The sequence below is a fragment of the Mauremys mutica genome, chromosome 22, assembly GCF_020497125.1.
Source record: "Mauremys mutica isolate MM-2020 ecotype Southern chromosome 22, ASM2049712v1, whole genome shotgun sequence".
In the NCBI taxonomy this organism is placed as follows: domain Eukaryota; kingdom Metazoa; phylum Chordata; order Testudines; family Geoemydidae; genus Mauremys; species Mauremys mutica.
In genome coordinates, this window is record NC_059093.1 from 22,597,469 (window position 1) to 22,614,734 (window position 17,266).

Here is a 17,266-nt window from a genome sequence, read left to right on the forward strand (position 1 = left end):
TATGATGTTTGACAAGTCACTTTCTTTACCTTTTGTCGGAGCACCTGGCCTTTAAAATAGGGATAATGCTTCCCTATCTCATGGGGGTATTGAGTATAAAATCCATTCAGGATTGTAAAGTGCTTGTCTACTTGGGTGATGAGGGTCATATAAGCATTTCAGTAGATCTTCCTATCAAATTGAACCCTGGCCAAGCTCCCTGAGATTACATCTCAACAGTTTAAGAAGAGGCAAAACAATGAGATTGGTTGGGCTCCTCCAGATTCTCCTGTTTTCTCTGCCTAAAGCACTGAAGCTGCAGTGACTTGACTAGCTGTGGAAAACACCTGGAGGGGAGTGGCATGGCTAAGCCAAAGCAAGAAGTGCTGAGGTTCTGCACAGTATTAATACTAACACCAAATGAAAAATTTTTCCATGAGAAAGTGGGGTTTGACAAAACCTGATTGGTCAATTTTGATTAAACTTTTTTTGATGGGGAAGATTTCAACATTGCCAAACTGAAACATTTTGTTGTTTTGTGTTTTGGTTTGATTTTGAAAACTAAAAAACAAAATTGGTTTTCCAATTTATTCTGGGGGCTTTTACCCCACGATTCCAGACATATTTTACCTGCCCCTGATTCTTTTCCAGTACGAAAAAATGGGAGAAAGTTTGTTTGTATGTATATAAAAAGGTGGGGTAGAGTGGCGGTGAAGCCCCAAAAATCCTAAAACTGAAGTTGACAATCCAATTTTTTTTTCAGTTTCTAAACATCAAAACAAAACTCACAATGTTTTATTTCCGTGTCAACATTTTTTAGAACTTTTTGTTTGGCAACAAGTTTTGATGTTTCAAGTTTTCACCCTGATTTGGGACAAAAGCAAATAGAGCGGTTAAGCACTGGAATAAATTGCCTGGGGGGTGGTGGAATCTCCATCATTGGGGATTTTTAAGAGCAGGCTGGACAAACACCTGTCAGAGATGGTCTAGATAATACTTAGTCCTGCATGAGTGCAGGGGACTGGACCAGATGACCTCTCGAGGTCCCTTCCAGTTCTGTAATTCCTGATTAACATTTCCTGCAGGATGACCAGCTCTCATAAATGCTCAGATGGCCAGATGGCCAGCCTCTGTTCACTGAGTGTATAACATACTGTATAGTACTAATCCAATCTAGTTATGCTTTTATTCTCTAGACTCTAAGAAAGGCCTATTCCCTTCCTAACAGTTTCTTTCTCTTTTTTCCCCCCGTCTTCTCCAGATGATGCTACTGACGAGGATCTTTCTGACCTAGTGTCCGAAATGGAAATGTTGAAAACGATTGGGTACCACAAAAATATCATTAACCTCCTAGGCGCCTGCACGCAGGATGGTATGTTTCAGAGAAGGCCATATGCTACCATCGTACTTCATGATTTCAGTGGGAAGCAGTCCCATTCTGCTCTGTGGTGCACCGTACTAGCTCAGCCTTATGTGCACACAGTTGCTTTTCCATACCTCTACTGCAGGTTTCTGGCCTAGCAAGCAGAGGGGTTTCCCCCTGTAATGTAATATTGTGCTCCTGGAGACTCTTATTCAGGCTGTGTAGAGGCCAGGAAGATTTCACCCTTTCTTCATGCATCTGAATTGGCCACAAGATTAATTGTGTGCACGGACATAACTAACTGCTTTGCTCAGTGAGAAGTTGGGTGGCTTTTAATGTTGGAGCAAATATATATATGGCTCTACCTGTTATCGATACTGGTTTTTCAAAAGCTTTTCCTTATTGCCCTCCTTTTTTGGGAAAAAAATGGAGCTGGAAGCAGAGAGATTGGTGGTTTGACTGTCATTTATTATTATTTACTCCCTGAATGCCCAAAATATGCTGGCTTTGAGTCCCAACTCTGTGGGTTTAGGCAATTCACATAATACCCTCTATGTCTAAGCCTTCCCAGCCATCAAACGGAAAGGATAATGCTCGCCCACAGGGCAGTGAGGCAGTTGAGTTAATGTTTGTGTGTCGGTTCTGAAGAGAGATGTTTGTTAGTGGCCGCTTGGCTAGGGAACCTGACCTGAGTCCTGTTCCTATCTAACCTTCTTAGATACTTTTGTGGAGTTATTGAAGTCCTCAAATTGTGGTTTGAAGACCTCAGGGTGCAGAGAATCCTCCAGCAAGTGACCTGTGCCCCATGCTGCAGAGGAAGGCAAAAAACCTCCAGGTCCTCTGCCAATCTGCCCTGGAGGAAAATTAGTTCCCGACCCCAAATATGGTGATCAGCTAAACCCTGAGCACGTGGGCAAGACTCACCAGCCAGCACCCAGGAAAGAATTCTCTGTAGTAACTCAGATCCCACCCTATCTAACATCCCATCCCAGACCACTGGGCTTATTTACCTGCTAATAATCAAAGATCAATTAATTGCCAAAATTAGGCTATCCCATCATATCATCCCCTCCATAAACTTATCAAGCTTCAGAGGGGTAGCCGTGTTAGTCTGGTTCTGTAAAAGCAGCAAAGAATCCTGTGGCACCTTATAGACTAACAGACGTTTTGCAGCATGAGCTTTCGTGGGTGAATACCCACTTCTTCGGATGCAAGCTCACCCACGAAAGCTCATGCTGCAAAACGTTGGTTAGTCTATAAGGTGCCACAGGATTCTTTGCTGCTTTTATCAAGCTTAGTCTTGAAGCCAGATATGTCTTTTGTCTCCACTACTCCCCTTGAAAGGCTGTTCCAGAACTTCACTCCTCTAATGGTTAGAAACCTTCATCTAATTTCAAGTCTAAACTTCCTAGTGTCCAGTTTATATCCATTTGTTCTTGTGTCCACGTTGGTACTAAGCTTAAATAATTCCTCTCCCTCCCTGATATTTATCCCTCTGTTATATTTATAAAGAGCAATCATATCTCCCCTCAGCCTTCTTTTGCTTAGGCTAAACAAGCCAAGCTCTTTGAGTCTCCTTTCATAAGACAGGTTTTCCATTCCTCGGATCATCCTAGTAGCCCTTCTCTGTACCTGTTCCAGTTTGAATTCATCCTTCTTAAACATGGGAGACCAGATGAGGTCTCACCAGTGCCTTATATAACAGTACTAACACCTCCTTATCTTTACTGGAAATACCTCACCTGATGCATCCCAAGACCGCATTAGCGTTTTTAACAGCCATATCACATTGACGGCTCGTAGTCATCCTGTGATCAACCAATACTCCGAGGTCCTTCTCCTCCCCTGTTACTTCCTACTGATGTGTCCCCAGCTTATAACAAAAATTCTTGTGATTAATCTCTAAATGCATGACCTTTCACTTTTCACTATTAAATTTCATCCTATTACTTTTACTCCAGTTTACAAGGTCATCCAGATCTTCCTGTAGGATATGCCGGTCCTTCTCTGTATTGGCAATACCTCCCAGCTTTGTGTCATCCGCAAACTTTATTAGCACACTCCCACTTTTTGTGCCAAGGTCAGTAATAAAAAGATTAAATAAGGTTGGTCCCAAAACCGATCCCTGAGAAACTCCACTAGAAACCTCCCTCCAGCCTGATAGTTCACCTTTCAGTACGACCCGCTGTAGTCTCCCCTTTAACTAGTTCCTTATCCACCTTTCAGTTTTCATATTGATCCCCATCTTTTCCAATTTAACTAATAATTCCCCATGTGGAACCGTGTCAAATGCCTTACTGAAATCGAGGTAAATTAAATGCACTGTATTTCCTTTGTCTAACAAATCTGTTACCCTCTCCAAGAAGGAGATCAGGTTGGTTTGGCACGATCTACCTTTTGTAAAACCATGTTGTGTTTTGTCCCAGTTACCATTTACCTCAGTGTCCTTAACTACTTTTTCCTTCATTTTTTTCCCCAAGACCTTGCATACTACAGATGTCAAATTAACAGGCCTATAGTTACTCGGATCACTTTTTTTCCCTTTCTTAAAAATAGGAACTTTGTTAGCAATTCTCCAGTCGTACGGTACAACACCTGAGTTTACTGATTCATTAAAAATTCTTGCTAATGGGCTTCCAATTTCATGTGCCAGTTCCTTTAATATTCTTGGATGAAGATTATCTGGGCCCTCCGATTTTGTCCCATTAAGCTGTTCGAGTTTGGCTTCTACCTCGGATGTGATAATATCTGCCTCCATATCCTCATTCCCATTTGTCATCCTACCATTATCCGTAAGCTCCTCATTACCCTCATTAAAGACTGAGGCAAAGTATTTGTTTAGATATTGGGCCATGCCTAGATCATCCTTAACCTCCACTCCATCCTCAGTGTTTAGCGGTCCCACTTCTTCTTTCTTTGTTTTCTTCTTATTTAGATGGCTATAGAACCTTTTACTATTGGTTTTAATTCCCTTTGCAAGGTCCAACTCTACATGGCTTTTGGCCTTTCTCACTTTATCCCTACATGTTCTGACCTCAATAAAGTAGCTTTCCTTGCTGATCACTCCCATCTTCCATTCCTTGTAGGCTTTCTGGTTTTTCTTAATCACCTCTCTGAGATGCTTGCTCATCCAGCTTGGTCTACAACTCCTGCCATTGAATTTTTTCCCCTTTCTTGGGATGCAGGCTTCTGATAGTTTCTGCAACTTTGACTTGAAGTAGTTCCAGGCCTCCTCTGCCTTTAGATCCACAAGTACTTCAGTCCAATCCACTTCCCTAACTAATTTCCTTAATTCTTTAAAGTTAGCCCTTTTGAAATAAAAAACCCTAGTCCCAGATCTATTTTTGTTTATCCTTCCATCTAGTTTGAACTGAATTAGCTCATGATCACGTGAACCAAGGTTGTCCCCTATAACCATTTCTTCTATGAGGTACTCACTACTCACCAAAACCAACTCTAAAATGGCATCCCCTCTTGTTGGTTCTTCAACTACTTAGTGAAGGAATCCATCAGCTATTGCATCCAGAAAAATCTGAGCCCTATTATGATAACTAGCACTTGTCCTCCAGTCCATATCTGGGAAGTAAAAGTCTCCCGTGATCACACAATTCCCATTAGTGTTTACTTCATTAAAACATTAAAGAGGTCTCTATCCATATCCAAATCAGATCCTGGCAGTCTGTAGCACACCCCAAGCACTATCTCAGGGGAGGCTCTTGTAGCTTTCTTCCCCAATGTTATTTTTACCCAGACAGACTCTGTCTTATCCATTCCATCCCTTCTTATTTCTTTACAGTTAACCTCATCATTGATATACAATGCTACTCCACCATCTTTGCCTTTATTTCTGTCTTTCCTAAACAGCACATACCCTTCAATTCCTGTACTCCAGTCATGACTACTATTCCACATTGTTTCTGTTATCCCTATAATATCCGGTTTCACTTTCTGCACCAGTAGCGCTAGTTCCTTCATTTTTTTACCTAGGCTCCTCGCATGAGTGTACAAACATCTTATTTTTTGCCGTTTGGCTTCACTGACATTCTTTACCCGATTAGGCACAGACATTCTACCACCAGTATCACCTATTAGACTGGTATCTACACTACCCTTCCTCCTTATGTCCATTCTCCTACCCACGGCTGTATCCTTTCTTGCTTTGTTTTCTTCCCTCTCAATGTTAAATTCTGGCATGGAGATTACCTGGACATCTCCCCCAGATTCCTAGTTTAAAGCTCTCTTAATCAGTTGTGCACCAGCCGCCATCCTAGAAATCTATTTCCCTCCCTACTTAGGTGAAGTCCAGCCCAAGAGAACAGTCTTCTGCCAATGAATGCTTCCCAGTGGCCATACATCCCAAAGCCCTCCTTATAGCACCACTGCCTGAGCCATCTGTTGATCGCCATAATGTCACCTCACCACCTCTTTCCCTTTCAGTAAAATGAGGCTAGTGACTCTCACTCTGCTTTGCAAGGTGCTTTGTAATTATGATGTAACAGCCAGACTGTGACTGTTTTTTGTTGGCAGGCCCACTTTACGTTCTGATAGAATATGCGTCGAAAGGGAACTTGCAGGAATATCTCCGGGATCGTCGGCCGCACTACATTTTTTCACTCGAAACCTGCAAGCTGCCAGAAGAGCAGTTAACATTTAAAGATTTAGTCTCGTGCGCCTACCAGGTGTCCCGTGGCATGGAATATTTGGCGTCTCAGAAAGTGAGTTGAGTGACTTGGAGTCTGTTTTCAGAGTAGCAGCTGTGTTAGTCTGTATCCGCAAAAAGAACAGAAGTACTTGTGGCACCTTAAAGACTAACAAATTTATTTTAGCATGAGCTTTCGTGAGCTGCAGCTCACTTCTTCGGATGCATAGAATGGAACACACAGACAGGGGATATTTATACATACAGAGAACATGAAAAGGTGGAAGTATGCATACCAACAGGCAGAGTCTAATCAATTGAGATGAGCTATCGTCAGCAGGAGGAAAAAAAACTATTGAAGTGATAATTAGGATGGCCCATAGAAGGTGTGAGGAGAACTTAACATAGGGAAATAGATTCAATTGGTGTAATGACCCAACCATTCCCAGTCTTTGTTTAGGCCACAGTTAATAGTATCTAGTTTGCATATTAATTCAAGTTCAGCAGTTTCTCTTTGGAGTCTGTTTTTGAAGTTTTTTTGTTGCAAAATTGCCACCTTCAAGTCTGTCACTGAGTGGTTAGAGAGGTTGAAGTGTTCTCCCACTGGTTTTTGAATGTTATGATTCCTGATGTCAGATTTGTGTCCATTTATTCTTTTGCGTAGAGACTGTCCGGTTTGGCCAATGTACATGGCAGAGGGGCATTGCTGGCACATGATGGCATATATCACGTTGGTAGATGTGCAGGTGTACGAGCCCCTGATGGCGTGTCTGATGTGATTAGGTCCTATGATGGTGTCACTTGAATGGATATGTGGACAGAGCTGGCATCGGGCTTTGTTGCAAGGATAGGTTCCTGGGTTAGTGTGTATGTTGTATGGTGTGCAACACCACACGATCCATTGTCTACAGCCAAGCTCTAAGATACAACCGTATTTGCTCCAATCCCTCAGACAGAGATAAACACCTACAAGATCTCTATCAAGCATTCTTAAACCTACAATACCCACCTGCTGAAGTGAAAAAACAGATTGACAGAGCCAGAAGAGTACCCAGAAGCCACCTACTACAGGACAGGCCTAAAAAAGAAAATGACAGAACACCACTAGCCATCACCTACAGCCCCCAACTAAAACCTCTCCAGCGCATCATCAAAGATTTACAACCTATCCTTAAAGATGATCCCTCACTCTCACAGATCTTGGGACACAGGCCAGTCCTCGCTTATAGACAGCCTCCCAACCTGAAGCAAATACTCACCAGCAACCGCACACCATACAACATAAACACTAAGCAATTTTGCAACAAAAAAACTTCAAAAACAGACTCCAAAGAGAAACTGCTGAACTTGAATTAATATGCAAACTAGATACTATTAACTGTGGCCTAAACAAAGACTGGGAATGGTTGGGTCATTACACCAATTGAATCTATTTCCCTATGTTAAGTTCTCCTCACACCTTCTATGGGCCATCTTAATTATCACTTCAAAAAGTTTTTTTCCTCCTGCTGACGATAGCTCATCTCAATTGATTAGACTCTGCCTGTTGGTATGCATACTTCCACCTTTTCATGTTCTCTGTATGTATAAATATCTCCTGTCTGTGTGTTCCATTCTATGCATCCGAAGAAGTGAGCTGCAGCTCACGAAAGCTCATGCTAAAATAAATTTGTTAGTCTTTAAGGTGCCACAAGTACTCCTGTTTTTTTTGGAGTCTGTTGTTATTTATCACGTACATAAACATATGTGTCATGTGATAGGTGTGCACAGTGCATTGTAGGCAAATATATGACTGGGTTCTGCCCTTAAGAGCCTACAAGTACAGGAATTATTTTTTTCAGTAAGAAATGCATTGCTGCTTGCAAAGAAGCATTGTTAAGGGACCTAGAAGTCCATTTGTGTATGATCACATCCATTTATGAGCGATTTAGCTGGGTGCCCCTTTGCTGTAATCAGCAATCCAACAGTAAGTGTGTGAACAGTTTGGCAATACATGGACACTGCAGAGTCCGTATGAAAGGCAGACCTCAGTTGCATGTTTTCAGTGAGCAAATACAAATGTCACACAACAAGAAACATCTAAATGCAGAAGTAATTGACTTTCAGATGTCCGACCCTCAGTCAATCGCAGCCACTAGCCAAAGGTGGCCACGGTCAGATTTAGAGCCATGCTGCGCTGTACGCTGCATCTTGGTGGTGTCAGCATGACAGCAAAATTGAAAGTCACTTTGAGAGAGAATCTCATCTCAGACAATAGAATCAGGAACCTCTGTGGCCCCTTTTCAGTACTGCTGAAAGTGCAGAGCATCAAGGCTGAGGCAGAGACACAGCCTGTGACAAACATTCGTTTGTTAGAAGAGCAGTATCTCTGGTTAGTTACCAGGTGAACGTAGACTCCCTTGGAGTTAGCCCAGCGAAGGATTTGGCTCATTCATAACAAGACCTGACACTTGCATAGAGCCATCTGTGGGCTCCGAAAGCACTTTGCAAACATTGGACCTGACACTAGTCTCGCACTTGCTTCACTGGAGTTGCTCCTGATTTATACTGACGTAAGCAATTGAAAATCAGGCCCATCTTACAGATGGGGAAACTGGGACATTAGTTTATACACAGTGAGTCAGTCGTAGAGCAGGGAATCAAATCCTAGTGTCTTGATTCCCATTGCTCTCCTGTAAGTAAACCATTAGCCCAGACTCTCCTCCCTGGCGGTGGCAGCTTGGTGTGCAGCCCTGGGATCTAGCCGATCTCCAGTCCGAGTGTCCCATCCTGAGAGAGCAGAGGAAGAAGCACTGCTGTCTTGCCTCTGGAGGCGAGTGTGTGTGTGTGTTTGGTAGATGTTGCTAAGAAACAGTTTGTCTGAGACTGCATGTGGCAGCGATGATCTAAAGGGCGAAGAATTAAATGGTGCAGCTTTATTGGCTTTCAGGTAAATGAATTGGCACTTCATAAACCATGAATCATAAGCAGTTTAACAAGCCCATATTTATCTCCATGCTCACCTTTCACAGTGCATTCACCGAGACTTGGCAGCCAGGAACGTGTTAGTCACTGAAGACAATGTGATGAAAATAGCCGATTTCGGCCTAGCCAGAGATATTGGCAACATCAGCTGTTACAAGAAAACAACCAGTGTGAGTACACAGCTGCCAAGTGCATGGGAGGTCCCAGTGGTGGAGTCAGCAGCACATGCCCTTGGTCCACACCTTCTTTTTAAACAAATTACTGCATTGAGAAAAACATTTGGCCCTGATTCAGCAATTGGTAGCAGGCAGGCAGGCCCCTGTACCCACAAGGAGCCCTGTTGAGATCATCGATAGTCCTGCTGAAATGACAAAAACACCCCATTTGATTTCAGCGGGTTCACAGTGAAGCCATTGGGTGAATTCACTCTGTGGATTTCCCCCTACAGTTCAGACTAAGCAGCATTTTGCACAGAGTGAAATGATCTCTTCAAGCCAGCGAGGCCTGTGTGTGTTGGTCCCACTCTGTTTTGAAACGGTCCAGCCCCACAGCTGCGTTCGTACACGATGGATGCTGTTTTTCATGCAGAGATTTAAATGTCTTGATTCATTAAACCTGTCTTGGCAGTGAAATGCAGCATGCAAGAGAGGGAGGGTGTTTATAACGTAGATCGTCAGTGAAGACCGGGGATCAAATGTTATATTCTGTTTACATGTGGCCACTACTGCCTGCACAGTGGTCAGGGAAGCAGATGTGGTTGCTAATGAAAATGTTTCAAACTGGATTAGAATAGAAGATTCAGATAGTGCCCTTGTGGCTGAGTGAAGATGCTGATGGAACATTCCCTTTGTCTTTCTAATTACAGGGTCGGCTGCCTGTGAAATGGATGGCTCTAGAAGCATTGTTTGATGGGGTCTACACTCACCAGAGCGATGTGTAAGCATTATTTGTATTCTCTCTTCTGTAAATTTCACATGCTGTAGCTTCAGTGATCCAAAATCATAGTTTCAGCACGTAGGTAATGCAGCAATGGACACATCAGTTTACCTAAATTAGAGAGATAGAAAGAGACACACAATCTCTATTTTAAAAAAGAAAATGAAGGAGGCAAAATATATTTTGAAAAAGGTAGCACAGCAGCAGTGCCAAGGAATTTAACATTAGACGTGTGCTGATTTTTGTAGGGGGTGTTTCTTCCAGTCTGGCCAGTGAAATAAGGATTGTAACAAGCAAGCTTTGATATCAGCTTGCACAGTGGCCTGTGGTTCCTAGCCTGTGATTCAGTGAAGCTGGGCAGGATTCATTGGATTTGTTCCATTCCGTGGAGCTGGTGGAAGACCTAACGAAGAGCCAGGGGTAATAAATGGGCTGTCACCTATCTGATTAAATGCTCATTTCAGTTTCAGACGTGGTTCCTGGGAGTTCTTTGCTATTGAGTTGGATCAGCAGAGATCTCCAAGTAACTAGTGAAAATGGCCTAGGCAATTAGTCATGCTATTGACGACTGTGTTAGCTGTGCATGGCTGCACTGAAATAAAGCAAAAAAACAAAAAAACTAAAAAAACCTCATTGAATTTTAAACATCTTTCTTTGGTTCCCAGCTGGTCTTTTGGAGTGCTGCTATGGGAGATCTTTACTTTGGGGGGGTCTCCATATCCGGGAATTCCAAGCGAGGAACTCTTCAAATTCTTAAAAGAAGGCAATCGGCTGGACAAGCCAGCAAACTGCACTCATGACCTGTAAGTGAGGGAGGGAGTAGCTTTATGGCTTCATTTCTAGAAACCTTGGCTGACGCACGAGTTTATTTTCCTTCTTAATTCAGTTTCTCCAGGGTGTGTGTGTATAAATATTGCTGCCCATTCCTTTGTCTGACCCCCACTTACTACTGTTTAGCTGGTCCTGCTGTGCGATTGTCTGGCTGGCTCCAGATAGACTTACCGAGCCTGATTCATTTAGACTGATTATGTCACTGACAGTCAAAATATGCAGCTACGCTTGCTATGCTTGGTCGATTCATGTCAACCCATGCCCAGCTCAGGTCTGTGGATTTGCCTAGTGTGCAATTGCTTAGGTCCCCAAGTAGTATTTGTTGGGGTGGAGCAGGGGAAGAGGATAGTCCTTCTTTGAGCCCCCAATGGACTCTGGTGACTTACCCTTAGAATGCAGCATTTCCTGCCTGATGTATTTGTCTGATTGCAGCAGTACTCCGCTCCCGGCACGTTGGTCACTGTGCAGACAAGAAACACTTTCTCTGGCCCTGAGACCATTGCTAGGAGGCTGGTTCTGAGCCTCTGAAAATGGCATCATTACGTTTAGTTTCCTTCCTTGTTGTTTCAACTTCAGTAACGCCCTAAACAAATGTGAATTAAGTAACATTTAATTGCCTGTGTCTAACTCCAGTCAGTACGCTGGGGCTGAGGCAGGACAAATCACTATTCAGTGAGTGTCGTGCTAGCAGTACTCCATTTTACGCCTGTTGTCTCGCCGTTCCCGGCTGTTGTCTCTTAACTCTTCCCTGGTCCAGTTGGCTTTGCCTACTCCACATTGTGGACAAACCTGCTGTAGGCAAAGCTTTCCCTGCTGTATGTTGGATTTCAAAGCAGACCAATCTGTATGAAATTGGGATTTGCTCTTGTCTCTGTGGGAGGACGCCCTCTCCTGTAAACATCATTGGTTCCTGCTTAAGGGAGAGGGCACTCAAGACCAATAGGGCCTGATGATTGTCCTCTTGCTCCTAGCAAAGTGACAGGGCGAGAGCCAGGCGTTAGCATTGTTTACCATACAAACCAGATTTCCGACTAGGACATTAGGGGCTTCTGTTTGGATAATCCAATGGCTTCCTACTCAAATGTGACAATTTATGGCTAGCTTTGTGATTTGCAGGTCACCCACGTTATTGTAAAGGGGTGTGCGTGCATGTCAAAGAAGTCAAAGTGTGAATTTCCTCCGCCTTGATTTCCCTTTGGGGCCTCTGGTCCTGCTGCCAAGACCATGAATGCTGGGGCTACATAGAGCACCAAGCCATTGGCAACCTTAGGCCTATGCGCCCAATGCCATTGCCAAGGACTGTGTGATAGACAGCTACAGTAATAAAACTCCTGATAGACCCAGCTGCCTTTCTCAGTACTCTGTAGCCTGGGCTTTCCCTCACTCGTCACACCCGGTTTCCATACCTGCCCCTCTTGGGCTCCGGCACTGTGGGTTCCTAAGGCACCGTGCTGGAGAGGTTTACCTAGGGGATCCCCTTTCTTTACTTCTGCCGCAGGCATACCAGCTGGGTTATGTTACGCCCTGTACCAATGCACGGACTGGTGGCTGTATCTGGGCTGGGCAGTGGGTTCAGGCACAGAGGGAGCTGCATGTCTCACTTTGTTCAGAGCAATGCAAAGGAGTGGGGGCTGGTTATGCCCCAGCAGGTGCATGGGCCAAAGCCTGGCTGTGTTGGGACATGTAGATCTGCACACGTGCTCTTCTCTCTCCCCCACCCCATCACAGGGAAGGCCTCTTGCTCTTTGTTCTCCTCAGGTACATGATCATGAAGGAGTGCTGGCATGTAGTCCCATCAGAACGGCCAACCTTTAAGCAGCTAGTGGAAGACCTGGATAGGGTCCTTACTGTAACAACAACTGAGGTAAGTGTTTCTCTCTGGCTAAAGATCGGTCCTTAGCAGAGATGGGCCTGAACCAGAGCCCTGCAGTTGAGCTCTGGAGGTGGCTTGGAATTCAGACCTGGCCCCTATCTTTATAACTGGCTAAGCCAAAATCCCAGATCCCGAAACCCTCATGCTTTGGGGGTGTTCAAAACCCAGCTCTGGCATCCCCAGATCTAACCCTAATGCTTGTGGTAACTGGAAAGTGTTGCAGCATCATTAGCTATCTCTTCTCCCTCACCCCCGACCATGTAACCATGTGACTTTTCTCCTTGCAGGAGTACCTTGACCTCTCCGTGCCATTTGAGCAGTATTCCCCCGCCCGCCAGGACACGCACATTACCCACTCTTCGGGAGGCCATTCTGTGCCTGCAATATAAAGAAGAGGAAAAAAACCCTTTATTTTTCTGGGAAGGAGAAGTGTAAAGAATGTAGAAATTCTTTGCTTATGCAATCTGTTCATGAACCTTTTTGGTGAAGCTGAAGAGACACATTGCCTGCAGGGATTAATATATTGATATAAATAGCTGTATTTTTGTAGTTGTTTTTTTTTATAGTCGCTTGATCATTACCCAGCTACTTATTAAAAAAAAATCCCCCCCCCCCCACAAAAATCCCTTTTTTTGACATAGTCATAATCTCAAAGGTGTTAATGGTTTGGTGGCAAACAGCGGTTTGACTGTAATAGATCATAACCCTCTCTTGCACTTGGGCTGCGGGTGACTGGCGTATGCAGAAGAGTCAGAACATTCCAAACGGAAGGGCAAATGCATGAAAGTCATTGTAATGTGTTCATTTTGGGGGTCATAGAGAGGAAAGCATCAAAGTGGTGGGTGTAAAGGTACCACATGTCTCCAGGGAATTGCTAAATAATTAAATCAGAAGCAGAATTATGGTATGTCTATACTACCCACCGGATCGGCAGGCAGCGATTGATCCAGCGGGGGTCGATTTATCACGTCTAGTCTAGACGTGATAAATCAGCCCCCAAGCACTCTCCCATTGACTCCTGTACTCCAGCACCATGAGAGGCTCAGGCAGAGTCAACAGGGGAGCGGCAGCAGTCGACTCACTGCAGTGAAGTGAAGACACTGCAGTGAGTAGATCTAAGTACGTCGACTTCAGTACATTATTCATGTAGCTGAAGTTGCGTAACATAGATCAATCCCCTCTCCTAGTGTAGACCAGGCCTTAGTCTCTGATCTTGCAACTTCTTGCACATGAGCAGACTGTCCATCCAGAGCCCTATTGTCTTCAGGGGGGCTTCATGTGAATGCAGTATTTTGCCAGTGTGCTGGATGCTGCAGGACCAGGCTCTAAGAATGTAAAACTCATGCTCTTGAGATGGAGATTTGAGTTTTCGGTTTTTGCTTTAAAGCCCAAGAGAAGCAGCTGTTTCAGTACTTCTCCCCTTTCAAGCTAGCAAGTTGTCTCCATCCATCCGCAGTGACTTGGAGAGAGAAATTACGGGTACCTGTAGGCAAGAGCCTTTAACTTACATCAAAAAGGTTTATTCCAGAGAATTGTGTACATATCTATCTATCTAATCTAAAAAAAGAATGTATAATATTAATGCAATGTAAAGCAGTACTGAGAGGGAAATCTCTCAAAATAAGAGCATTGCAATCTAGGATATACTGATCTGGGCGAAAGATTTTGTTTTTTAATATCTTCACGGTTTTGTATATTTGTAAAGTTATTTATAGACATTAACATATCTGTTCATCGGTTGAAATAGCATAGCATTACTGTAAACTTTAAAATTTACTGCATTTAAGTTCTTTAACTTATTAAATATGGAGAAAAATAGATTAATCAAGTTTTTTTTTGTGTTTACAGGAAATATTGAGAGACTGTATAGATGTACATTCCTTTAACAAATTACATTTAATGTTATAAATATATATATTTATTTTTAAAAAAATTAGTTTATCCTGGATTGCAGTGAGCAAAGGTAAGTTTAGTTTGCAATACATCATCAGTGGTTAAATCCAAACAAATAACAGAGGGACGATTTTTACATATTTGAAAATCTAAGGCCAAGAATTCTTCCATCAGTTTAACCACTGGGCATTAAGAGGGTGTGGGTGTTTATTTTTCTATTTTTGAATGAAGGTATCTTTGTGGTTGATCTTAAAAACAAGTATGCAGCAAAGCTAAATGTTGACTTTGAATGATGCACATTATTTATTTATTTTTCTCCTTGCCAGTATCATTTCCTTGTCGGATTTAAGAAATAACACACTGGCAAAATAGCAAGAAGAGCCACATTCTTTATAGGGGAAGTACAATGATTGTATATCACTTTTAAGTCTAACGCATGCTAAAAATGCCAATAATGCCTAATTTGCTGGACTTACCTTTGTATGCTATTTATGTGCATCTGTAACAAATCACTGTTTAAAAGCACACTAACTAAAGAGGGGAACTTTAGTATGGACCAAGAAGGCATGGGGAGGTATTTTTATGAGAAGATTTTAACTCTTTTACTAACACAAAGAGGCAAATATCATAATAACATGGTGGTTTGGTTTATTTTTTCCCCTGTACATACGACATATCAGTGATTCAAAATAACAGGCTGACAGCATCTCACATTAGTATTATTTTTTAGCACCACAAGGCTCTTCTCATAAAAGTAATAATTTATAGTTTGAGGTTATGTCAGTGGAAGTTCTTGAGAAAGTAGATTTCTATAGATTTGTGGGGGGGGGAGGGTTAATTAAAAGAAATTTTGGTATTTTCTTACAAATGTCTGCTAATTGTACATTCCAAGTACCTAAAGCATTAGGCTTCCCATTAAAAATGTACAAATTTGTGCATGATTTCAAATGTTATTAGATATTATAAATATATAATGTAGTGAGGTTTTTACAAGATGTATCTGTAGACTTGTTGACTTTAACATTTCTTATACAATGCTTGTATAGTTTTATAGCCTGGACTGTTATCTTTTTAAGCTTTTTTTAAAAAAATTACAATTCTGATGTTGTTACATTTTATACTGTTGATGTTACAATCCACAGATTTGCATAATGTGAATTTTGTTTGTTGGTGAGCAACTTTATTCAGTTTATTTTAATACTATATTTCCTTTCCTGACAGCTGCAACTGTCAAAGGTGTGAAATGAACACTAAATAAACTTATTCTGCTTTTGTTAACATGAAAAAAACGTTTTTACCCAAAAATACAAATAAATGCGTTGTTGAATTTGTTTTTCCAGTTTTAATGGGCCTGTTCAACAATAAATCCTCTGTTTTCGAGCGTGTCTTTAGTGATTGTCATGGTAAAGAGACATTGTATGGTGCAGCATTGTGATATTTATTTTATAGGCCTAGTCACCACCCAGTTTTTGTGCAGCTATAACTGTTGTGGTTAGGGGAGCAATTTTTACCAATATCAGTTATTCCACTACAAGCCCTAGTCTACATGTAGCTGTAATGGCATATAGGTGCCATATACTACTAAGAAGTTTATTCCTCTTCTTGTACTGGTATCTTTACAGCAATGTAACTTCATCCACAATGCGGGAGGGCGTGTGTGAAGGCCGATCATCTTTTCGGTGGAGATAAAGCCTTACTCAGTAGGGCCAGGATTTCCCCTAGATAAGTAATATTTACTCCACTGGGTCAGTGATGCTATAGTGGTGTAAGATACACTTCACTGTGCGTACAAATAGCAGTCTGGTCAGTGGAGTCATTGTTGTCATGGATCCAATCCTGTTTTCCTTACCCAGGCAAAAATTGCATTGATTGTAATGGCAGTGGGCTTTAAGGGTTGGTGCATTTAGTGTTAAGTTTCATGAAAAAACTCAAGTATTCATGGAAGGTCCCGAGTGGCCTCAGCTCCCATTGAGTGAGAGGTGAGGGAAATCAGACCTAGGTCTTCAAAGGTATTAGATGCCTAATTGCCACTGATTTCAGTGGGAGTTAGGATGCCTTTAAAGATCAAGGCCTCAGTACCATGCAGGATCGGGCCTTGCTGCAGCCAGTCCTGCTGCCAGTGAAGGGCTGAGAGCCAGAGCGGGCCCAATGTTTTGCTTTGTGTTGAGGTGTGGGTTAGGTTTTTGCATTAAGTTGCCCCTGGTGAGATTTAAAGCAGCTGGCCTATGTATGAGCAGCGTGGGCTGGACTTTAACTGTAATATCAGAGCTCTAGAAGACCTAGGTTTCAGCTGCACAACTAGCCAGACCTACTGGGCTACAGTCCATATTTAACTTCATTTACAGGCTATGTCTACACTAGGGAACAGATGTATTTTAACATATGTTACATTCCTTGTGGAGACAAGGCAGCTGTAGTTTTAGCTCTTTTGCCGGTCAATGGAAATGCTGTGGGGGGGTGGGGGGGGCAGCCAGTGAACACAAGGTGACACTTTTCAGAGTAGCAGCTGTGTTAGTCTGTATCTGCAAAAAGAACAGGAGTACTTGTGGCACCTTAGAGACTAACAAATTTATTGTAGCATAAGCTTTTGTGGGCTACAGCTCACTTCATCAGACGCATGTAGTGGAAAATACAGAAGGAAGATATATATATACACAGAGAACATGAAACAATGGGTGTTACCATACACACTATAAGGACAGCGATCAGTCAAGGTGAGCTGTTGTCAGCAAGAGAGAAAAAGAACTGTTTGTAGTGGTAATGAAAATGGCCCATTCCCAGCACTTGA

The 17,266-nt window shown here is 42.6% G+C and overlaps 1 protein-coding gene across 1 annotated transcript in view; it reads left to right on the forward strand.

Annotated features, from left to right (window-relative positions):
- LOC123354954 (fibroblast growth factor receptor 3-like) overlaps positions 1-13,081 on the forward strand; it is a 44,135-nt gene extending 31,054 nt beyond the window's left edge. Inside the window, exons 10-16 of the mRNA XM_044997370.1 lie at positions 1,241-1,351; positions 5,870-6,057; positions 8,993-9,115; positions 9,811-9,881; positions 10,547-10,684; positions 12,471-12,576; positions 12,873-13,081. Coding sequence (XP_044853305.1) covers positions 1,241-1,351; positions 5,870-6,057; positions 8,993-9,115; positions 9,811-9,881; positions 10,547-10,684; positions 12,471-12,576; positions 12,873-12,974 — 839 coding nt within the window. The 3' untranslated portion in view covers positions 12,975-13,081. The remainder of the gene's footprint in view (positions 1-1,240; positions 1,352-5,869; positions 6,058-8,992; positions 9,116-9,810; positions 9,882-10,546; positions 10,685-12,470; positions 12,577-12,872) is intronic.
- The last annotated feature ends 4,185 nt before the right edge of the window (positions 13,082-17,266 follow it).